Below are 25,077 nucleotides of genomic sequence, written 5' to 3'. Positions count from 1 at the left end.
CTCAGTCCACCATAGGTTTTTTTTCCAGAATCCTTGTTTTATGTTGCACTTCTGCCTGGGCCTTGGCATGTGCTTCTCTCTTCGTTATGCAATTGATGTCACTTTACCAGCCCCTAAAGGCTTTCCTTTTTGCCTCAATCAGGTGTTCAATTTCCACATCATTCTCATCAAACCAGTCCTGATGCTTCCTGGTCTGGTAGTCATTGGTTTCTCCACAAGCTCCAGTGATGTCGTTTTTCAGTTGACACCACTGTTCTTCCACATCTTCGGGGTGTACTGTTGGCAGCTTCCTTTGGAGCACTATCTGGAAGTCGCTTCATCTGATGGGGTCCTTGAAGCCTTGTACATTTGATCTTTTTTTGGTTCTCTTTTCTCTGACTTCTCTCCATTGTGGTGGCAATCCTAATTGCCATTGTGGATTGAATAAGGCTGTGACTGGTCCAGCAGTCATTGGCACTAGTCATTGCATGTCTGAGAATGCCATCACGCCAATCCTGAGCAGGGATGATGAGATACTAGTCTATGAAGTGCCAGTGCTTTGATTGAGGATGTTGCCATGAGGTCTTAGAGTTGTTTTTCTACCTGAATAGGGTGTTCACAATGACCAGCTCATGTTCCGCACATTTTGTAAGGAGGAGCACTCCATTGAAATTACTGTTGCAGACTCCTTCTTTCCCAATGGTAGTCTGCCAGGTCCATCTGTTCCAACCCTGGCATTGAAATGGCCTAAGAGAATAGTCTTGTCTTCTTTGGGAATGTTTTTTAGGACTGCAGCCAATTGGGTGTAGAGCTTCTCCTTCACATCATCTTCGGTGTCTAGAGTTGGTGCATAAGCACTGAATACGGTTGCCTGTTGGTTTTCGGAAAGCTTCAAGTGGAGACTCATGAGATGTTCAGGGTAATCAGATAGGATCTTTGTCAGTTTGTTCTTGATGGCAAATCCTACTCCATGAGTTTTTTTCTTCCTTTGGTGTTTCTTTCCAGAAAAATGTGTGCCCGCTGCCGCCTTCTCTTAGCTGTCGTCCTTCTGGTCTACAAGTTGCTGCCAGGGCAGCAATATTGATGTTGAATCATCACAGCTCACGGATAAAAATTGCTGGGTCTCTTTTGGGTCATTCGCTGGGTTGTCCATTAGAGTCCGAATATACCATGTTCCAAAATTTTCTGTTCTATTTTAACCACATGGAGGTGAACCCACTGGAAGTGGTTATCCAGGTGGGGGATTGTGGGGGATTGTGTTCAGAGCACCTTTTCTCACCCTCTCCACATCTGGGGTGAGCAGAGTGGATCCTAAACAGGGCTGCTCTGTCGTGGATGTAGCAGCCAGACCATTCTACCACCTCATTCTTCAAAACAGAACAACTGATATATACATTCATTGCCTATGTACTGGTTCACAATTCTTCTCCCATTGCCATTCTCCAGGCGCTGCAGGACTTAAGTTTCGGAGGCTAATACAGAGGAAGACGACTGAGTGTGATTTCTTTTAAAATAGGGGGGACTGTTGCACTGCAGCTGCCACATGGTTCTTGGCAGATAGAAAACTCAGGTCCAGTGTGCTGGAGTCCACAACAACTCATAGTCTCCTGTCCGCTGCAGCCTTCATCCGCCTTCGCAGCCATTTTAACATGGCCTTTGCTATCCTCTGCCTGCTCTACCATTGAGGACTTTTGGGATTGTTCTTTGTCTGGATGCTCCCCCTTGATCTTGCCACAGTGGGTGACCCTGCCAGGAGCACAAAATTCCCTGCAGCATCGCTCTCGGGTTCATTGGAACATGCAAGCCCACTCGCCACGACAAGGTGCTGATCAGGTACTAGTACATAGCTGCTGGTTGAATGGACACACACAGTGGTTCCTCAGATTGCGGTACCAGAGACCTCTTGAATGGTGGTATAACTTGAGGTTAACTTCACACAGGAGATGTTTGGGGAAGTGTGTGATATTCCTTGCTTAGACCAATGGTTTTACAGTGCATACAAAACAATGCAACGGATTATTTCGATTGCAGTGTCTTGCACCTTAATCCTTCCCTTTCCTCCCGTCTCCATTCAGTTAGCACCTCATCCCCTCTAACCCTTTTGTGGACGTTTGTCCCACCTTAGTTATTTCGAGCTAGTTGTTCCAACTAGTTGTTAAGTATGAATATTTGCTCTCCAGTAATATCCATTAGCTCTAAGGGGTATAAAGCTGAAACATTGATGTATTTTTGCTGGACTAGATCCTCGTATTATGAATTGGTGGTGATAACTTCCATTATCAGAAACAGAAAGAGGAGAAATTGCCATATGTCTAAACAATATAAACACCTTTGAATTAATACATGCACATTTCGATCAAAACTAAAGTTTTTAATCTTGCCTTTGTGATCTGTTTGACCAGGATGATATTTTTGACAGGGAGTCACTGCACACTCTTGGCCATCTCCACCATAAATCATGTTTCCTGTGGGAGTTCTCACTTGGCCAGTTTAGGAGTATTGTGGTGATGATGTTTGGTTTTGTAGTTTATGCCCCTCTTCCTGGGCTACACGACAGTGTGTCTACCTCAAACACATTATGTCTGCAGTGTACTAACACCCTTTTTTCAGAGCAACAGGCAACAATATATAGAGCTTTCTAGGTTTATGTGCCATAGTGATGAACCATCAGGGGAGGCATGGTCATGTGTACCTTGTAGATGTTTTTGAGGTGACCTATTAAGTGAATTACTTCTAATAGACTAAAAACATCTTCATGTGGATTGAACACAGGCTGTAAGTCCTGAAAGACATAGAAGGATTTTGCCGTGATACTGTGTTTGTTAAATAACACTAGTCCATGGTTAGTGTATGGTATCAGCAAATCCACCAGCAGTAACCAAGGTCAGAGAACAGTCACACAGGATGATCACCTGGAAAATACCCAAGATGGCAATATTAATATTTGATGAGAAATGTATAAAGAGGCTGTAGTGCTTTCTAAAGAGCATGGGAGGATTTGGAAAAGCAGGACACAGAGTAATAGATTATAATCTGGGTTCAGTGACCCTGATCAGCCAAGAGCTTCTGAAGGAATTAATCTAGCTTCGAGCTAAAGTAGTTTTTTCCAAACAGGATTTTTTTTTCCTGCATGCGCAGCAGCTAAATTTCTCTCTCCTGATCTGTTCAGGGGTTGAAGAGAGAGAGTTCCATTAAGGAAATGCCTGTACGCCTTATCAAGCACTTCCACAAGCCAGAATTTATTGGGCAATCCAGATACTTTTTTTGCTGTATTGAACGTGATCCACAACCTTGCATGACCTGGATGTTTTCTAATGAATAGCGCTCTGCAGCATGTGACTCAGAGAAGGGGTGAGCTTGAATTGTGATCATCATGGGCATACCCAATCACATGCAAGAGAATTATATACATAAAATAAATGTTTGTTACATTTCTGTGTTAACTGGTGGTAAGTGATTCCCATCCTATCACTTGTGAGCAGATACATTTGTTTACTTTGAGATAATAATCTAGTGAAACTCTGAGCACCTGTTTACCCTGTGAAAACAACAAAACCAGCTACGCTGATAATACCAGGAAGTCCCCTTTACTCTTACCAGCTTGTCTATTCTCACTGAGCGGTTGATCTGTGGAGTTTAATCTTCCTGGGTCCAGTTTAGTGGGTATGGGAAGGACCAGCTAAATCAAACACTGAGCTCAACCCTTGTGCTCCTTGCAGTCACAAGGAGTAAGGGAAGTAGATGGGAGTTTTTCCCGTTGCCCTCCTACTGTTCGAATGGAAAAGAAAATCGTTATAAGGTACATAAATTCCAGCCATGTAATTTATGTAGCTGGAGTTGCATATCTTACGTCTGTTTTCTCCTCTAGTGTAGTCCTGGCCTAACTGTGCTGAAACCACCAGTTCTTCTTCGAGTGGTCCCCGTGGGTGCTCCACAATAGGTGTCGGGCTCGCCCGGTGCCACAGATCGGAAATCTTAGAGCAGTTTCTCCTGGATCGCGCATGCGCCAGCGCGCGCCGCTCCCTGCGCGCCCCCGGCCATGTGCGCGATCCGGTCCCCGCCGGTTCCTTCTCAGCCACCATCGGCTGCAGACGGAATCCACTCTGGCTAAGGCCAGAGTCAGATAAGATAGCTGTTTTTCGTGTAATTTATTGTTTTTGTCACTATAAAAAGAGAGAGAGAGAGAGAGAGAGAGAGGAGCGGACAAGAAGGCCACTGAGGCCACCCGCTGCCCTGCAGGCTGGTGATCGCTATTTGGGACGAAAAGGCACTGATTACGCGCTAAGTACCCTATTAACAGTAAAGGACTCACCGCAATGGCCTCGTCAGGTTTTAAAAAGTGTGAGTCATGCTGCGAAGCTATGCCGGCCTCCGATGGGCATAGTGAATGCGTCCACTGCTTGGGGGAATCACACATTACCCAGAAGTGTTCTCACTGTGCTTAGCTCACAGCCAGGGCCAGGAAAGACAGAGAGATGAGGCTTAAAATGCTCTTGTTTGATAGGGCTCTCCAGCCGGAGTTGCCGGAGAAACCTCACCCAGAAGGGCCCTCTGGGTTGCATAAGAGGAAGGCAGCCTCTCTGATCCCCTCGGTGCAGAAAAGGAGGAAACTCTCCCCGGCTCGATCCTTGCTGGCGAGTTCAGCGAGCAGGACGAGCAGCGTGCAGAGCCCCCAGCCGCGAGTTCAGGGAAGCGGCGGCAGGGCAGCGCACGTGGCAGAGGCTGAGCCTCCAATTACACAACAGCCGGCACTCAGGCGCCGAGAGCGCCAGCGAGGCAAGCGCCGGAATCAGCGGCACCGGCCCCCGGGACACCAGGCATGGAGCCTGCAGGCACCGGAGGAAATTACCCGCGCGGCACCACAGCTGAGTGTGCCGAGCGCAGCGCCGACAGCGGGGCCGAGATCCCCGGCACGGGAGGGGGCGGTGCCGGCCCCGCAGGGGAGGGGCAAGGCTAAAGCAAAAACCCGGCACCGCAGCCCATCTCCGGACAGGGCTGCGCTGCTTTTAGCACCAAGCCCTCCCCCCATGATACACACGCCACACCGAAGGCCTGTGACTCCACCGGCTTATCCAGAACCTCCCTCTCCGTTCCACCAACCAATGTCACCATGGCTTGGGCCACCTTCACCATTTCTGGGAATGGATCCCCTGGAGTACTATCACAAGCCAGTTTCGCCTCTATCTGTGTCGTCGCGGAGGTCTCGATCTCCCAGACATCGGGGGTACACTCTCCATGCGTGGTCCAGGTCTCCATCCCCGGGCCCTTGCCCATGCTGCTATGGTCGTCCTCATCATGCTGAACACAGACACCGCAGGCCTACATCCAGGGGCAGGTCCCCCCCTGCTGCTCAATACCCCCATGTACACTCTCGATCTGGGATGGAAACACAGTTGTCTCAAGGGGAGTTAGTTTTAGAACCCCGGGACTTTCCTTCACAATCCTCCAGGGAGCAAGTGTATCATCGACCCCAGGAGCCTGAGAGTTTGAGGGAGGTTTACCCCAGTGGTTCCTCCTCATCCTCCCCAGAGGGGGCCATGGTCCCCGGGGATGTCTCCCCCCCCGGATGACCTTAAACAATTTCAAGAACTATCCAAAAGAATGGCTTTCACGCAAGATATTCAAACAGCAGAGGTGCAGGAGAAACATCACAAACTCCTGAAAAATTTGAGACCCCCGGCTTCATCCAAAATTGCTATTCCGCTAGATGAAGCCATTCTGGAGTCAGCCACTACCATATGGCAGACTCCGGCCTCTATCCCGCCTACGAACAAGAGAGCGGATAAGAAGTATTTCATCCCGGCAAAGAGCATGGAGTTCCTTTTTAGTCACCCACAACCTAATTCTTTGGTGGTCGAATCGTCCCAGCAGAGGTCGAAGGCCTCTCAGTACAAATCGGGGGGATCGGACAGAGATGCTAAGAAGCTAGAGCTGTTTGGTGGGAAGGTATATTCCTCCTCTACCATGCTATTGAGAATGGCAAATTACGTGGCACACCTAGCAGCTACAGCAGTGGTCATGCGTAGAGAATCCTGGCTCCAGATGTCTGGTATCCCCAGAGACCTGCAGGCGAAGATCGTGGATCTTCCCTTTGATACACAAAAGCTGTTCGCAGACTCCACCAACTCAGTCCTCCATTCCAGTAAGGACTCGAGAGCCACACTTAGAACCTTGGGCATTTATACTCCCCCATACAGGAAGAAAAAATTTTACCCTCAGCAAAGACGCTACGCTTATCAACCACAGCGTGCTCAATATCAACGAGGCTACGACCAGGGGCGCCATCAACAGCAGCAGCAGTACAGAACTCCCAGGCGACGTTCTCAACAAAGCCGTATGCCTTCGGGGCAGGCTCAAAGGCAATAAGTTTGACAGGTATGTTGGGGGCTACACTATCAATACCATCGCTCAATGCCACTCTCATCTCATGTTCCATCATCGCCTCAGACCGTTCCACTCCCAATGGCAAAAGATCACCACAGACAAATGGGTGCTGGAGATCATAGCCACGGGTTACACGATCCCCTTCCAGTCACTCCCACCGACGAAGCCTCCTGCCAGGCCTCACCTCAGAGACGCTGCCCACAAGGCGAGGCTCAAGCAGGAGGTGGATCACCTTATGTTCATAGGGGCGGTGGAAAGAGTGCCGGACAAATTCCAGGGAAAAGGTTTTTATTCACGCTACTTCCTAACAGAGAAGAAAACAGGAGGCTGGAGGCCCATCTTAGATCTTCGGGGCCTCAACTGTTACTTGCGCAAGCAGCGTTTTTGGATGATCACAGTTGCCTCTATGCTCACGGCACTGGACGATGGAGACTGGTTTGCAGCCCTCGACTTACAAGATGCTTACTTTCATATAACAATCCACCCGGCACACAGATGCTTCCTCCGCTTCACGGTCGGCAAGGAGCACTTCCAGTACAGGGTTCTTCTGTTCAGCCTTTCTTCGGCTCCCAGAGTCTTTACCAAAACCCTGGCAGTGGTGTCAGCCTGCCTGCACAGACAAGGGGTGTTTATTTTCCCATATCTGGACAACTGCCTGCTGAAGGGAGCCTCAAAGGCAGAGGTCTTACGCATGATATGCGTCACAGCGGACACGTTTTCTTCGCTGGGCCTGGTTATCAACCTCGCAAAGTCAAAGACCAAACCCACACAAGATATAGAGTTCATAGGGGCACGCATAAACTCTTTTACAGCAAGAGTATACCTGCCCAACGCCCGCTTCCGCGCCATCAGTGCGCTGGTGCAGGTCATCACATACAGCCCCACGGTGCCGGTCTTAACGTGCCTACAGCTGTTGGGCCACATGGCGGCAGCGACGTTTGCGGTACAGAATGCCAGGTTACACATGCGAAGCCTGCAGCATTGGCTGGCGAGCGTTTACAAACTGGCATCCCATACCGTCCACAGGGTGGTGTCGCCCACGACAGAGGTGCGCAGATCGCTGGCGTGGTGGGAAAATCCCAAGAATCTGCTAGTGGGGGTGCCCTTGCACCAATCACAAATTTCTATTTTTCTTACTACCGATGCCTCCCGCATAGGATGGGGAGCGCACATCGGCGACAAGGTAACGCAAGGGCTATGGTTCCCTGCGGAACAGACACTGCACATAACCATACTGGAGCTCAGAGCAGTGTTCAATGCCTGCAAACATTTTCGGGATTACCTGCACAGCAAAGTAGTCAGGATCAATACCGACAACACCTCCACTATGTTTTACATCAATCGACAAGGAGGAGCATGATCCCATGCCCTATGTGCGGAAGCAGTCCGATTGTGGAACTGGTGCATCACCAACAACATAACGTTGAAAGCCTCGTACTTGCCGGGCGCTCACAACGCGAAAGCAGATCAGCTGAGCAGGCGCTTCGCACTCACGCACGAATGGCAGATCCGCTCCAATCTGCTACGGCGCATTTTTCGTACATGGGGGTTTTCCCAGATCGATCTGTTTGCCACCCAGTACAACAAGAAGTGTCCCCAATACTGCTCCAGGGCAGGAGTGGGACAGGGGTCCCTGGGGGACACATTCATGATTTCATGGAGGAGCCCTCTACTTTACGCGTTTCCCCCCACAGTGCTTATCCACAAGGTTCTGCAGAAAGTCAGAAGGGACAGAGCTCACATGATACTCATAGTCCCGGCTTGGGATCGGCAGCAATGGTTTCCCTTGCTTCTGCGCATGTTGGACCGCCCACCGCTTCCTCTACCGGTGGCGCCGGACTTACTTACGCAGGCTCAGAGGTCCATAGTGCACCCGCACCCTCAGGGTCTGCATCTGCAAGCATGGTTAATCCATGGCTCAGCTCCTTAGAGAGCGTGTGTACAGAGGGAGTACAACAAGTCCTGGAATGTAGCCGAAGTACCTCCACCAGGAAGACTTACAAGCAGAAATGGACTCAGTTTACAGCCTGGTGTTCCGCCAAGCAGTTAGCTCCTCTTGACATGCCTATACCTGTAATACTAGAATACTTATTGGACCTCAAAAGAGGCGGGCTTTCTCTATCCTTGCTAAAGGTCCATCTTGCTGCTATATCAGCCTTTCGGCATACAGAGGAAGGGCCCACTGTATTCGCCCATCCTATCGTCACAAGGTTCTTGAAGGGGCTGGTAAACCTGTATCCCCCTTGGAAACCGCTTCCACCACCATGGAGTCTGGACTTAGTGCTCAGCACGCTATCGGGTCCACCTTTCGAACCATTAGCCACAGTTCCCCTCCGTCTCCTTACGATGAAAACAACCTTCCTCCTTGCAATTACGTCAGCCCGCAGGATGAGCGAGCTCGCACCAGTGATGGCAACGCCGCCCTGCACAGTATTCTCAAAGGAGGCGGTAACCTTAAGGTTGCACCCAGCCTTTGTTCTAAAAGTTTCTTCGAAGTTCCATCTGAACTAACCAATAGTTTTACCCTCGTTTTACCCGAAGTCTCACAGCTCCAGCAAAGAGGCACGCCTGCATCTCCTGGATGTGAGGAGGGCGTTGGCCTTCTACATAGACAGAACTAAGTCCTTCCGGAAAACGGACAGGCTTCTAGTCTCTCTTGCTCCCAGGTCAAAAGGAGAAGGTCTCTCTTCACAGAGAATCTTAAAGCACATTGTGTCCTGTATAAAAATGTGCTACGAGCTTCGAAAGACTCCTTTGCTGGCCCCGCCTAGGGCTCAGTCCACCAGGGCGGTGGCGGCTTCAGCAGCCTTCTTCAAGGGCATCGCGTTAAAAGGCATCTGTAGAGCGGCAACCTGGTCATCCTACGACACCTTCGCCAAGCATTATGCCCTACATTGAGTATTCGAAGAGGATACCCATCTGTCAACAGCAGTCCTCTCGGGGGCAAGCTGCACATGCACCGATTACCCACCTCCTTACTTGGGTTACTGCTGGGTAGTCACCTATTGTGGAGCACCCACGGGGACCACTCGAAGAAGAAAGAGAAGTTACTCACCTGTAGTAACGATGGTTCTTCGAGATGTGTCCCCGTGGGTGCTCCACCACCCGCCCATCCTCCCCGCTTTGGATCTCTGTCTGGTGTTTTTCAGGAGCATCCGAGGCTGTTGGTCAAAGAACTGGCGGGGACCAGATCGCGCATGTGGCCAGGAGCGCGCGGGGAGCGGCGCGTGCCGGTGCATGCGCGATCCAGGAGAAAATGCTGGAAGAATTCCGATCTGCTGTGCCGGGCGAGCCCGACACCTATTGTGGAGCACCCACGGGGACACATCCCGAAGAACCATCGTTACTACAGGTGAGTAACTTCTCTTTACTCTAGCAATGTGGAGAGGACTGTTCCTTATTAACTGAGCTTCCAACCCCAACTCAGCTGAAAGGATGTCTTGAGTTTTGGTTATGCCACATAGATGGGATGTGATAACACTTTTGAACTACAATGGTGAGGGAGTTAGTCTACACTGGAAGATCAACCATGATAGACAATCTTTCTGGCCTCTTGCCTATGAGCTAAACAGTGGTCTGCCGTGTTCATTACTGGAAAACAGCTTTATGCTATTGAGAAGTCATTCTGATATAGGGAGCTTGAGTTTTATTTTAAAATCTGGAATGGGGATTCTTTAATAACCCTTTAATACCTCAAATAGCAGTTTTTGTCTTTATTTAAAAGCACTGTTGTAGCCATGTTGGTCCCAGGAATTAGAAGACAAGGCAGGTGAGGTAATAATCTTTTTAACCTTTTCTTCCGTTTCTCACCAACAGAAGTTGGTCCAGTTTCAGATATAACTGTTTCATTTTTGGATTCTGCACTGGAGCCATGTGCTTCTATATGTATTTAACCCAGTTCATAGATTTAAAAATCACTGGCTTGTACTTGTCCTTCAACTGCTTAAATCTCTGTGGCTGCAGAGTGTGTAGCTGAGGCTTGTTGCTGTTTTGGAAAGACGCCTGTGGATTTCAGTTGGCTTGGATCAGGAGAAAGGTGAATTTTCTTTTCTTGTTTTTAAAGCTGAAGACAAAAATGCTTCTGCCAATTTGAGTAGCATAACCATTCCTAACCCTCTGTATGGCCAGAGGGCTGGTGATTGATTTTAATCCGACCCTGGCTGGTTTCACAGACATAAAATACTTCCCTAAGCAGTTGACTGCCCTTCTATGAACCCGTTCATCTTATCTCCCACAACATGCCAGAGGTTTTGCTCTCCTTTATTTAGTGTTGCAACACTTGATCTTGCTTCTCATATTCTCTTGCCTACTCCCAACAACAACATCAAATATTTGGCTGCCTTCTGTATCAGCGTTTTCACTTTTGCCGTAGATGCTGTTGTTTCAGACTGTCAGTTTGGAGAATGCAAAAAAAACCCTGCTTTGGTCTCTTCTGAGTTAACTGCTGTGCATGCAAACCCTCTGACATCTGGCTCTTCTCAGTTGCTTTTCACATAATACATTCTCTTTGCACCTGTATTAGGAGGTGCAGAAAGCCCTCAGCTCATGCTGAATTAATTGGGAATTGAGGATGCTCAGCAGCTCACGGGTTGGAGCTTATAGTTTTTAAATGTCACACTGTCAGAAATTTCAGAGAATGTGTTTGGCGGTGAGCAGGTTCTTGCAGTGGAGCACTTTTCATACATCCTAAGGGAGAGCCACTTCCTGAACTGGGTTCAGATAAAATTAAAAGGTAGTTAAACTAATTTCTGTTTGGCGCCTATATTTCTAAACCCAGTCATCAGACAGACACCTGGAAGAGTATAGTTTAATGAGCCACACTTAAAGGCGTTGATAATGGGATTACAGAACTGTATAACTGATATCTTTGATGAGCAAGTTACCGTCTGGTGGCAGTTCAGTAGATTATCTGAAATGAGTTTGTGGATCTGGGTCTAACCCTCATCACAAAGCTATAACTACCACACTGATTGACACTGTCATTGGTAGTCTGAGTAAAGAGATCAGGAGTTGAATGGTCAGGAAAGCAGAACTACATATTCATCCCTGGGAGCAACCCCTCCAGTAACAAGGCAGGGATACATTAGCAAGGTAGTGCAAGAAAATTGCTGCTGATTCTTCTGATAAATAATTATATCAATTTTCCTGTCTTAGATACTCGTATCTCCATAGCTTCTGGGAACCTCTGTGCTACTGTGAGGCCGAGCAGTGCTATTCATCTCATTTACTGATGGAGAACTGAGGCACAGACTCCATGTCTTGGCCCATGTCACCAGGAAGTCTCTGACAGAGCAAAAACAACAAGAAGTCCTGGGGCACCTTATAGACTAACAGATATTTTGGAGCATAAGCTTTCGTGGGCAAAGACCCGCTTCATCAAATGCATCAAGTTTTTTATGCATCTGACAAAGCAGGTCTTTGGCCACGAAAGCTTATGCTCCAAAATATCTGTTAGTCTAAAAGGTGCCCCAGGACTTCTTGTTGTTTTTGAAGATACAGACTAACACAGCTCCCTCTCTGACATGTGACAGAGCAGAGTACTGAGCCTGGATCTCCAAGTCAAGTCTTAGGCTAGTGCTGTACAGCAGTGGTGTCCCAAAAAAAAAAAATGTAACAATCCCCACCAGAGAAACTTAACAGCATGTACAGCCTTTTCCTTCTGTTTGACCTCTTGGCGAGAAAGGGGGAGACTTTAAAACTCCTGGAGTGACTGTGTGACATTTTGTTATGATAGCCAAGTAAACCTAAGGGAAGATCAACCCTGCTGCAGTCGATCTTCTGGAGTTTGATTTAGCATGCCCAGCAGGGACACACTAAATCAAACTTACAGGGCCCTGTGTCAGCACTGGTACGCTCTGGCCAGGGGTGGCCTGTGGGCTAGAAGTTTGAGCTCCTTGGGTAGAGAATTCCTTCCTTTCTGGTGCATCAAGAAGCGCTAGGATTCCGCGGTGGTCTGTTACAGTGATAGTCTATAAAGGAGATGAGCGTTCAAACCAAACAGAGTGGGCTAGTTTAAGCTTGGGAACCTTGATGATGATGATGAGCAGTGTTGCAAATCCATTTTAGAAGGCTAAGACTGGGTATCTCCAGCTGGCATTAATTGCTTATGAAACCATCTGTGTGAATGTGCATTTGACCCATATTATCTAGGACACAATTTCTGGAATGTGTCTTTCCTGACTTGCTTCCCTTCTCCTTATTAGTTTTTCTTTTTATTATGTAATACTGTGAAGCATTCTTTGCTGTAGTCTGTAGAAAGCCCCCAGCCTGTATTAGCAGAAGTAGTGGAAAGTATGAGCCACCAGAGTCTACTGAGACAGGTGCTGTGTGCAGACGTCCTTGAATAGCTTTTTCCTTGGCACCCTGGGTGCTGATGGGTAATGCCCCTACTCTTCAAGTCGTGTGGCTCTGTTTTGCGTAAGGTGTCTGTCATGATGAATTATGCAAATCATGCAGTGGGCTAGAGAGTTGGTATATATAGTGTTCGTCTAAAAGACAAATAGTTTGACCCCAGAAAATATTTTTAGATTTGTCATAATGAAATACACATTGGTGTTGTGCAACTTTCTAGTGTTTCTGTACTTTCACAGTTGGACCAAGGAGCATTACATCCCCTGTGGCGAAGCCAACTACGTTTTTAAATTGTAGCGACAATGTACTCAGAGGAGTTGTTAGAGTTCTCATGTTTGCCAAGGGTGCCTCTATTATAGCTTAGCTTTCTTCCTTAGCTTTCTGGCTACAAGTCACTTCAAGGGGAAAAAACGGTAACGTTTTTCCTTTCTACTTCACAGGTGAAGTCTGTGATAAATCTCCTGTTTGCTGCCTACACTGGGGATGTGTCCGCACTCAGAAGGTAAAGCAGTATGGGATGGGGGAAAGGTCACTTGTCGTTCAAATGCTATTCAGCAGTCTCTGAAAATTGGAGATACACATCTCCTAGAACTGGAAGGGATCTTGGGAGGTCATCTAGTCCAGTCCACTACCCTCTTGGCAGGACCAAGCACCATCTCGGACATCTATTTGCCAGTCCCTGAATGGCCTCTGCAAGGATTGAACTCACCACCCTGGGTTTAGCAGGCCAATGCTCACATCAGTACTGAGCATGTGACTGTGTTAGGAGCCATTTTAACTGCTTTAATGCTCCAAGGTAGCAGGACCATGTAAACACACAACGCGTTAGCTGGATCTAGCACTACTTTTAATGCCTAGTCGTCAGATGACTGACCGAGCAAGGAGTTAAGCTCACTGCACAGTCAGTTTTGTTCCGCATATCAACGCTTCATGTGGATAATGCGAGAAATAACTTGTACATCTGGTGATAGTGAGAGGTGGAACCACGTAAAATGGCGCCCCTCTGCTCTGACATAAACTGGTTTTTCCCTTTATGTCTAAGTCACGATAGGTTATCTTCCTCTCAGATGTTTACAGCAGTGGAAGTGCAAGTTGGCTTCTGGCCTGCCTCATGAATCAGCTCTAGAACTGTGAGCAAAGCTCACACCAAGGAAAGTGAATTGCTACTGATGTCGGAGCCAGAGAGAACCCCGCTTGAGTTTCAGATCCCGAACAGGGTTGGCTATAAGCTGAGCGCTTGGGTAGCTGCCCAGGATAGATTTAGGTGCCACCTAGCTGATTAGTAGAGCACCCACAGCCAGCAGCCTGTTTTTTCGGTTAGTGGTGCCTTTGTGCACATAACGTATTCTGCCCATGGATGGAAAATAGTAGAGGGAATACTGATCCCTGGTTCAGTTTTCTTGTGGGGGAAGGGACTGGTGGTTGGGCTGGCAGTATTTAAAAACCCATTTCATTTACAGTAAGCAGATTTCCTAGAGTCATTGAAAGAGCAAAGAAATGTGGAAGGTTTAATTATTCACTATACCTGAGCTTTGTCCCAGCTTTGCAAGCTGTGGTGTTGTATAGTGGTTATAGAGTCTTCCTACACAGGGGAAATTCTCCATGGAATGTCTCTGGCTGATGTAAGTTCTCCTTGCACTTCTCATCTTAAAGTGATCTTAACCAGTCAGAGAAGCTACCTGGAGTTACAGGGTTTGGCTAAACCCAGAGAAGTATGTATGCCCATCAGTGTGCTCCATGGTGGCACTTTGAGTGAATTTTCTGACTGGAAACACTGATAAAGATGCCAGCAAGGAAGCCAAATGTCTAGGGCTCTTAAAGCCAGGTCATTTTGGTGCCTCTTTTATTAAAGCTCATATGGAAATAGAATGTAGTTTTGATAGCACTGTCACAGAGGGCATTTCATTGTATTACACGACACACATGATTGCTTCTGTGCGTGACTTTCTGAATTTGGCCTTTCAGATTTGCTTTGTCCGGTATGGATATGGAGCAGAGAGATTATGATTCACGAACAGCTTTGCATGTAGCAGCTGCAGAAGGTAATGCCTCTAGATAAATAAGATATAAATGGGCATGATTTTAAAAAGTGTATTAAATTATCCTTCTTTTATTTTATAGGTCATGTGGAAGTAATTAAATTTTTGCTGGAAGCCTGCAAAGTGAATCCTTTCCCCAAAGATAGGTAAGCAGCAGTGCTGTTGATTTGAAGGGTGGGCGTTCCTGTAACTGATTAGATTGGTGAATGCAGCCCTAGTGCAGTCAGCTGACCAGAGCCCTTGTTTCCTCTGCAGTCTCATGGGCTACTGAAAGCAGTGACAACTGGGACAGTGGAATCTACCCAACTAATTAGCAGCAGGTGCTAGAGCCCATTTGATCCAGCAACACTATTCCCCCACTTAAAGGAGCAGGATTTTTCGCTTCTCCATGGGGAAGGCTGAGAAAATAAATCAGTTGCTGGAGGATTTTCTTTCAAAAAAAAAAAAAAAAAAAAAAGGCATCAGGGCCAGGAAAGGAATTTGTAGATTGATGTGTATCTATGGAAATACAGCAGAACACACCCAGATGTGGAGTGTGAGATGTTTACTTGTGCTGTTGTCCAGCAGAACTAAACTATTGACAAACTTCATGTGATTTGACGCCAATCTGTTCTACTGTTCTGGTGTCCAGTGGGAGGTGCACCCATGAGGTCCACATGGTTAATTACATGTAATCATTCACTTTTTTTAATTCCATCTTCACTTTTGCTATTGTAACTCAGTATGGTACTGGAAACCAGAACAAAAAAAGGTCAATGTAAGGTCCCTCACTCTAGGAAAACAAGGTCTGACATCAGTGGTGAAACTTCTCTCGTTCCCTCTACCTCTCTCAATCAAGCAAACTTGTCTTTGTTTGTGCTTCGTTTGGTTTGACCGTACCTTTTAATTCTTCTCTCCAGTGATTTTGCTATTTTACATTAAAGCTTTGGGGATAGAGTTACCTTTAATTTGATAGTTTCATGCAGTTCTCTGCAGACTCATAGAAATCTGCTAGCGTCCTATATGATAAGTAGGATGTCCTCCTTGTGGCGCTTATGGGAGTGTCAGAAAAGCAGAATATTTTCATTATTACTTTTTCTGTTAGGATGAGGTGTTTACTGTACTTTTGAAAAGGAACCCACATAGCTACAGAGTTCTTACATCAAGTTTAAAATGTAACCACGGTTGATGGGAAGCCTGTGATGTGTGTACGCCTGCTCTACCTACCAGCTTTTCCGTTAAAACCCTGTAAGGGAAGAGTTTAGCCAGAAGAATATCAGAATCAACACAAGGAAAAAATCTTGAATAAAACTAATCTGAGGCACGTTTCTGGGGTTGATTTACTTGGTGAAAGGAAGGCAAAAATGACTGGAAAAAAACCCAGTTTTTATTGTCTTTAAAAGTGATTTCCGTATCCAGTGTATTCAGTTTTCACATTTCCAGCGACTAACAGCACAGAAATTTTCAGCCTGTGGTCTGAGGATCTTCGTGTTTTATGCATTACCAATGATCTTGATGGAGTTTACATCGCTAACCATTTTTAAATGGCGATTAGGTGCTTTTCTACAAGATATGATCTGGGGTTATTTTGGAGAAGTTTCATGGCTGTATTGTGCAAGAAGTTAGAGTTGTCCCTACTTTCTTTGGACCCTAGATCCTGGGTGATAGAAGTTTTTCATGCCAGGTGTTGTCTTTGGAGACACCCATGAAATCACAGTGAAGACAGTGATGTTAAACAGATGTGTTACTGGTTGGGCTGAAATTCATTAATTATACGGAATCCCACTCAGTCTCTTTTAGTTACTTCGATACTGAATGGGTAACAGGAAAAAAAAGTAGTGGGGAAAAAAATTGTCAGAAAAGCTTTAGAGGCACTGCCCAGTTCACTGAAAGTACAGCATAGTCACTGAGGTTAGTGCATACTGGACATCCAAGTGTTGTCTCAACCATCAAAATAGAATGGATTTCCAGGGTGGATTTACTTGCCCACTGGTTTTGTAAATATTGTTCTCCCTGTTTCAGATGGAATAACACTCCTATGGATGAAGCTTTACATTTTGGACACCATGATGTATTTAAAATCCTTCAAGAATTCCAGATGCAGTACACCCCTCCCGAGGATTCCAGCGATGGAAAGGAAAATCAAACAGTTCATAAAAATCTAGATGGCTTACTCTAACTATCTTAAGCAAGGGCCCGAGAATCCAATCACTTACCTATGTTGTTGTGAAAAACAAGTATGAAGAGCGTGTGTAATTTCTGTCTGACAGTGGTGTATATTTTGCAGATTATTTATTTCAGTGTTAACAGGAGTTTTCTCCATGATACGCAGTGGACAAACCCAATTGCTCCAAACCCCCCCGAGAATCTCCCAGCATAATGTGAGCAATATTACCTCGTGTTACATATAATTGATGTAAAAGAAGTATTAGCTGTTGATGGCTTTACCGTGCACTACTTAATTTATTTTTGTGTTCTCTGTATATCTTCAAACCATGGTCAGGAATCTTTTTGCTGAATTTGCATTTCTAAACAAATCTCTTAGTGTGGCCAAAGCGGAACCATGCTGCTGCCATGTGCAAGTGTCCCTGGGGGTTTGCTAGGTTTCAGGAGTTGAGGTTGCCAGTATAGATTTAGACTGGGTGTGTGGAACAAGGCTCTGCATTTACCTTCCCTCATCCCTCCCCTCTGCAAATTTTCCATGCAACCTTATTTACATATCCACCTTGTCACCTCACAGACAGCACGCTGATCCCTGATCATAACATGCTGGTTCACATGGCTCTAGCCTTTAGCCACCTGTTGGCCCATCTGTCAGTGGCACCAGACAGCTGATCAGCATAGTGCACCGCACACCAAAACCCCTGAGCTCAAGCCATCCACCAGCCTCAGCCTCCCAGGTAGCTCGGCTTTCAGGTGCATCCCACTACAACCGATTGTTTGCATCATGCAGATCTCAAGAGGGTGTCATTTAGCAGGTCTAGGCTAATTGTTCTTGAGATTATTTTTTTCCAGGGAATGCGTTTTAAGGTTGGTTTGATGACCAAATGACAGAGGACTATAACTTTCTTTCAAATGCTCTTTTGCTAGCCTGACTCACTTCACTAACTGAATATGGACAGTGCTTTCCTTTCAGCTGGGAGAAGCAGGTGCCTCCACAGTATTCCTCTGGTTCTGACAGGCACATACGCATCGTGGGGAATCTTGTAGGCTACAAAATAATTAATCTCGCTCTTATGTTTTGCCCGTAGCTGCAACTGCACCAAAACGTACTTAAGGGAATGTAAGTATGTGAAAGGTAAGATACTTAACCAAAGGTTGTAAAGGAATTAGGCTCCCAATAAAAAAACACTGATGGAGTGAAACCGCTTAAGATGCAAAAAACTAATCAAAGCATGAGCAAGGTTATGGCTATGCCAAAGTACTGGCTTAACACTCTTCTGCAGGTGTCATGAATCCTTACACAGTTTTTGTTAAAGCTTCTAACATTACACTAGTATAAAACCATTGGGAGATCAGAAACAGAGCCACAAAACGAAGTTCTTGGGTGTGTGAACATTTGTCCTCTTCAGAGTAGTCTGTGCCCTGTCTACACCAGATGTGTGAAATTTAATTTGATATGTTTGTTGTGTTTTGGGGAAATATTTGTTCTGTTTCTGTCCCAATGCAACACTGTGTTTGATTAGTGACTCTACAGTTTGAAACCTAAGAGCGAAGTCAAGTATAAGAAACCTGAGCAGGCACGTATCCATTTCACATTTAGCGGAAGTAGGTGCTAGTCAGGCAGCAGGCTGCGTATGGGAAATGAGATTATCTGTGGGCACTGCACACCTGTCACAGATATGGCAGTAATTACTCATCCATAAAGCTCAAGATGTCTGCTTTACTGATAGAGAAACTAAGGCTCAGAGAGGGGTCACCCAGCAGGTCAGTGGCAGAGTCAAGGTCTGGAACCCAGTCTCTTGCATCCCCCTCCAATTCTGTAGCCGGTGAGCACCTGTCTCCCCTCGGAAAGAGAGACAAAACTCAAGCATTTGACATTCAGCACAAGCAGTGGCCTGTCTCAGAGAAAAGGTGCTGTGTGGTGGTAGTTTGCAAGCCTAAACCCCTGCCCACTGATTGGTGACCATGGTCACCTGGCATCAGTCACACTTTTTCCCCGTTGGGTGTGTATTACTGTTCTCGAGCTGCTTTTTTTACCTCGTCAGTTACTCCTGCTAAGGTGCAGAGTGGGGAGTATTTTTGGGTCGGAGGGCCACTGACCCATAGAAAAACCACTTGGGCAACACAGGTCAGAAGCAAAAAAACCACCCTGCCTTACTGCTGTGGTCCCTGACTGAGACATGTCACTCCTTGGGAGGGAGGCTCAAGGTTCAGGACTTCCCCCAAGCCAGCAATTCCCCGTGCTCCCATTGCTTGGGGGAGAGAGCGCCACAGTGCTTACATCTGCTTCTTCCCCCTGCCAGGGAGACCCCACAGGCCAGAGCTGGGCCCAGCTTGCCTGGATCCTGCCTATGAGGCTCAGTCTCCCCTTCTCCCCTCTGCAATGGGATGCTGGGGGTAGAGAGCCAGCATGGGCCCGGCAGCAGGGCAAGCGTGGGGCCAAGCTGAGCCTGCAGGGCCAGACCTGTGCAACCCCTGGCTCAATCCAGCCTGCTGGTTGGTGGGTCCCCACCCTGGCCTCAGGCCTCACACTTTTTAAACCATCACCTTTTATGCCTTGTGTCACAGTCACCTTCCTCCCAAACCAAGCACTGGCTGGGGTTTTCTCTGAACCCTTCAGGGGTCACCTTGAGAGCACAAGGCCCTGTCTGCTGCATTCCTAGGGGAGAAAAATCAGGCAACCTAATTCCCACTTTTTTTTTCTCTGACTTTCTTAGATCTACCAAATTGATCCATGGAGAGTAAAATTTCTCAGGTGAGGCACTGCGGGGGTACTGATTAGGTCTCAAGATGTGAGACATGCCTGTTTATGAACTAATCAGCTATGTATCCACCCCCAGGTTGCTAAAAAAATGTATCCTCTGGTGTCATAGGAAAAAAGTCACTGGTTTATTGTGATGTAATTGAAATGAGTCAAATTTACTTTGCTCAAACAACATTTCCAAAAGGCACGTAGGTATATGTATTGAAAGAGAGAGGCATTTTAATTAACTGTCCTAGGGACTAGGGCCGTCCCTGAACTTAAATGTTTTCCTTCTTCCCTCTTTTAAGAGCTTTTAGCCAGCATTTTAGCACCAATGCCTTTTCACCAGCCTAGTTTGTGTTTTCTCATTGTACCAGGAAATATTATTTTTGCAACGATTTGTGCCCAATGGAAGCAGCACATTTATTTATGCAATTATTTATAAATGTTCACTGGTTTGGCTGCTCAGCATTACTGGCACTGACATGTAGATTTTAATTTAAATGGCTTTTGGTTGTGTTGTCAAATGCTGACATCCTTATGCTCCAAAGAGTTTTCTGTGTTGTCACGTCATATACGTGCTTCTTATGTATCACAGCAGCTAGGAATGACTAAGCTAATTTAATGCTCTGTACACAGAAATATTGTGCTGATCTTAGCATTAATTATCCCATCTTTTTGTGAAAAATGTGATGTACTGGACTGATATCGTTTTAGCTACAGAGCTGGACTGTCTGAGTATTTTCATTGCTGTTGTACTATCAGCAACTGTGACTGACTGGTGTGACATTTTAGATTTCTTATGGTGGGGACTAGACAGTCATGAATGTATTTGCTTTTGGCAATTTCCTGTAAGTGAATCTAAATTTAAAAGTACTTGAGCTGTACTAGTTCTGAAAACGAAAGATATTTATTTTAGTGAATAAAATCCAGGTATTGTTGCTTTTTACAGCACAATTAAAAGGGAATACCAAAAATAATTGATGTTTGAGTGAGTTTTTTTTTGTGTTATCTGTGTCATTTATCTACCAAAGGAAAGCAATATCCATGGCTAAGAACACCAAACTTGAAATTATTAAGAGTTGAAGAATGCCAGTGATCAAAAGACATATTTGGCAATGAACGTGGCAGCATCAACAGTGCATACTATTTTCCTGCAGAAAGATAAAAGAAATTGCAGAAACCTATGTTGGTGGTGCTAAGATGCATCGAATAACAAAGGCCAAGGGTGCAATAATGGGTAAACTTGAAAGACTTTTAATACAGTGGATCGACAGCCATAACAAACACAACAGACCTTTGAGCTCCCTCATCATAAGGGAGAAAGCCCTGTCTTTGTTTGAGGGCCTGAAGAACAAAGCTGAGGAAGAGAACCAAGTTGGGGCCAAGGAAGTAACTTTCAAAGCAAGGTCACATTATCATAGTTTGCATGTTACAGGTGAAGCAGCATCTGCTGATATTCACGCAGCTCATGTTTTCCCAGCCCCATTACAACAGATAATTGATGGAGGATATTCTCCAACACAGATCTTTAATGTTGATGAAATGGGGCTTTTCTGGAAAAGAATGCCTTCTCAAACCTTTATTTCAAGGGATAAAACAAAAGCAACAGGTTTCAAGGTCTCAAAAGATCAACTGACATTACTTCTTGGTGGAAATTTGGAAGGAGACATGAAATTGAAGCCTCTCGTTTACAATGTGGAAAATTTGAGTGCGCCTAAGGGCTTAAACAGGGCATTGTTACCTGTGGTATGGCATTGTAATCGAAAGGCATAGGGGACAAAGCAGATTTTTGCTGATTACTTAACAAGCTACCTTTCATCATTCATCTCTAAATATTCTGCTGAAAATAATCTGGATAATACATGTCTGCTAATTCTTGATAATGCTCCCAGTCATCCTATTAATGTTGAGGATTACAGCAATATCATTTGAGTGGGTTTTCTGCCACCAAATACTACCACCATCCTTTAGCCAATGGATCAAGGCATCATTGCTACAGTTAAAGCTTACTATCTGCAAGTGGTGATGAGGTATCTCGTATCTGCATCGGACGGAAAAGACAAACTAACCATTTAAGCAGTTGTGGAAGAGCTACATATCAAGATGCCTATAGAAAAATATCACAACTGCATGAAATAAAATTACTCAAAGTATCAGGAAGGGCGTTTGGGAAAAAAACTATTGCTGAAATATGTTCATGATTTCCATGGTTTTGAGGGTGAAGTGAAAGACATTCAAATTCTATTGTGTAGCTGGCAACTCAAGCAGAATTCAATGAGGTGGGCACAGATGACGTTCAACACCTGTTATTGTCACACAGTGACGAATTGATGAATGAAGAATTAATTTAGCTGGATGCAGAAAGGTTATCAGAAAAGGAGGAGAAAATTGGATGAACCACAATAAGTGCTGGGCACAAACATTCAAAATTCTCCAGTGCACTGGAGGCAGCTACACAAATTCTTAAGAGTTCAGCATATGGGTGACAAATTCATGAAGCTATCATAAGTTTGCTATCAACAGGAGAAAGAGGGCTACAGCACAAACTTCCATTATATTTTTTTCAACCCTCAATGCCATCAGCTGATCCTCAAGCCCACAAGGTGAAGATAAAACCCCACTTAAGGAGGTTGAAGTCACTATGGAGCTGTCTTCCAATGAAAATGCAGAGGATCTCATGGAACTCTCTACCACCACCTTCTTCACCACTAAGAACTAAATGTCACATAAAAGTAATAAAGACTGTTCTTATTTTTATGGTCACATAGTAATGTAACGTGGGAAAAACATTTTTCGATTTACCAATTTGCATCCTAACCAGTTTTATTGAACGAATTATGTTCGCAAATCAAGGGGTAGCACGTACTCCCTTTCTTAAAGCATCAACAATGTGAGCCTTGTTCTTTTCACAAGTATTTATGCTAAAAAGGGAAGCTGTTTAGGAGCATTTTGAAGGCTTTTCCCACTCTCTCTCCCCTCCTTAGAAGGCCCTGAGCTTTACCTATTTATGCCTCTCTGCAAAGCCTACAAAAATTAGAATGAAGAATGTATTTCAGATTTTTAAACACATCTTTTCTTATGTGAACATGCACAGTGTATAACCATGACACCCTGCTGGGTGGTCACATTCTTAAATGGTTTCTTCAATCTCCTCCCCACACGTTTCCCCTCCTTTCTGTTTGTTTACTCTCCTAGTTGTGTCAAGTTTATCAAGTAACTTGTTGCAAGGCTAATGTCACTTCCAATCTCTGGTTTTCAGTTCCTTTGTGCAATAGTAGAAAGCTGAATATACAGCATATTTAAACACTGCTCTTTGGGAGACATATTGCCCATGGAAATTTTCTATATGAAAACAATTTTGTGAGACATCTTTTTCCAAAGGTGGTGGTGTACTTCTCAGTGAGAAAAGAAACCATTCTGGATTCCACTCCTGCCATAACCTGTGAGGAGGCTAGAACATTGGTGGGCTGTGTGAAATATTTAGCAATAAGTTAACTAGCCAGACTACCGCTTTGCTGGTATTTACCTACAGACTAGTAGTACCTATGGCCCCTTGGGTCAGTTTCATCTCTAGCTGGGTGTCAGTTGGTTCTGTGGTTATAAAAAATCAAATAGGAGCCTCCATTATTTCAAAAATTCAATTAAATCTTGAGCCTATTGATACAACAGTCTTAGAAAAATGATCTAATTTACTAACAATCCTCAAACAATTGCTAAAAGTGACAATTTTTATTAATCTAGACAAGACTTTCTGGTATTCCAACTATCATCTATGCAAAAATGACAGAGACAGTTACTGTAAATCTACTGGACTTGTGAGAAACTTTGACTGGCAGACATAACAAATAGGCATGTGCAAGGTATACGGAACATCACAATTCTTCCACACATCCACGTGACTTTACTCAATAGCTATTAAACATTTTAGGTACCTTCAGTTACTCTAGTAAGTGAGAGTAAAATGAAGCTCATATATTTTTATACTTACAGTGATTGATTTTTGATAGTAGGATGAAAATAAGGCAAATAACCATGATATTCTACCAAAAAAAATGCTCCTCACAGATCCTTTCACCATTTTTCATTGCACACAGAGAATTGTAGGACCTCCTTGCAGGCAGCATCTGAGCATTATATGGATTTATCAGTTCCGTTTCATGAAGCAGACTCCAGCTCTTTAAGCTGTCTGAATGATGGACATGTTGCTCCCTGTCCCTTATAAACTAGTAAAATGTTACACTCTGAGGCTGCTGAAGTGCAGCAACTGCCAAAGCACTGGTGCTGTTGAAACTGAGGAGAGCACATTAGTGGTGATCAGGTTCATGAGGAGTTATACATAGTAAAATGTGAAAATTGGTGAATTGTGCAAGAGGCCATCCTCATTAGATAACTGCAGCTTCATTAGCTTCCATTGAGAGCAACTCTGCTCCTCTTTCGGGCTGTCTCCCCTTCCTGCCAAGTAACAATGTTTGTGGAGTTGGTACGCAGCTAACACAATCACTTAGCTTTAGCCGATGGCTATCAATGAAGATGTGTGTCCATGCAGCATCTGGGCCTTTTTCAGATTAGCACCAGTGAAAATGAGAAGTGTTCTAAACCCTGACTTAGTTATAATAGGGTGCACAATACATACAGGAGAAGTGTTCTGCCCCTTGATTCAGCAAAGCATAAGCAAACCCAGGTCACTGCAGTGTGTGGCTGTATCCTTGGAGGACAGGAGTTTTCATTTAAAAGAAAGCATTCTAGCCCTCCTCATTGCAGATAGCCTTTGAAGTGTGAGCCAAGTGCAAACAGAAGCTGTGTTGCCTCCCTATGTATGGATGCAGGCTGCTTAAAAACAGTCTCAGCGGTATGAATTACTCTTACTTTAAAACCAGAAGACAGCTTTGAAAATATCAACATAACTATTTCATTTAAGCTACATTTAGTACAAACAGGAGCTTCTCCCATAATTCCACATTGGTGTCCTAATCAATCATCCTTTATCCTGGTGCTAAGACTTCCAGCTTTCTTCCACACCCCACTGCCCCACAACACGGCCAACCTCCTGTGCTGGAGTTTAGCAGTGGTGACAGAAAATTCCCTGAAAATTACATTTAAGTGTAATCTCACAATCAGTAATATACGCTGGGTATTATTCACTTTTCTACCTTAATTTGGTAAAAACCTCAATTCCTTAGTTGAACAGAAGAAGCTGCCTGATGTACTGGTGCATCACACTGTCCCAGAGACTCCTTCAAAATGTGGTGGGAGCTTGCCACGGACTGTACAAAGCCTTGCAGGCAGTGGAGCAGAGAAGCAGAAAAATGCAAGCTACCTAAGGATGGACATGTGCAAACACAGCACAGCGGCAAACAGGAGCACTTAAGTTGGATAGGCTGAACACATCTGTAAAGAGAGCACAGGTTGATTAAAAAAACTCTTAAAATTTAGCCT

The 25,077-nt window shown here is 45.2% G+C and overlaps 2 protein-coding genes across 2 annotated transcripts in view; one reads left to right on the top strand and one right to left on the bottom strand.

Moving 5' to 3' along the window:
* Window positions 1–24,817, top strand: part of GLS (glutaminase) — a 114,366-nt gene extending 89,549 nt beyond the window's left edge. The window contains exons 15-18 of the mRNA XM_075002007.1: window positions 13,155–13,216; window positions 14,680–14,756; window positions 14,836–14,899; window positions 16,755–24,817. Coding sequence (XP_074858108.1) covers window positions 13,155–13,216; window positions 14,680–14,756; window positions 14,836–14,899; window positions 16,755–16,911 — 360 coding nt within the window. The 3' untranslated portion in view covers window positions 16,912–24,817. The remainder of the gene's footprint in view (window positions 1–13,154; window positions 13,217–14,679; window positions 14,757–14,835; window positions 14,900–16,754) is intronic.
* STAT1 (signal transducer and activator of transcription 1) overlaps window positions 20,876–25,077 on the bottom strand; it is a 64,839-nt gene continuing 60,637 nt past the window's right edge. The window contains exon 24 of the mRNA XM_075002006.1: window positions 20,876–25,029. Coding sequence (XP_074858107.1) covers window positions 25,006–25,029 — 24 coding nt within the window. The 3' untranslated portion in view covers window positions 20,876–25,005. The remainder of the gene's footprint in view (window positions 25,030–25,077) is intronic.

This window comes from Carettochelys insculpta, chromosome 8 (genome assembly GCF_033958435.1).
Source record: "Carettochelys insculpta isolate YL-2023 chromosome 8, ASM3395843v1, whole genome shotgun sequence".
In the NCBI taxonomy this organism is placed as follows: Eukaryota; Metazoa; Chordata; order Testudines; family Carettochelyidae; genus Carettochelys; species Carettochelys insculpta.
The sequence above is the reverse complement of the archived record's forward strand: the minus strand, read 5'-3'. Positions and strand labels throughout refer to the sequence as shown.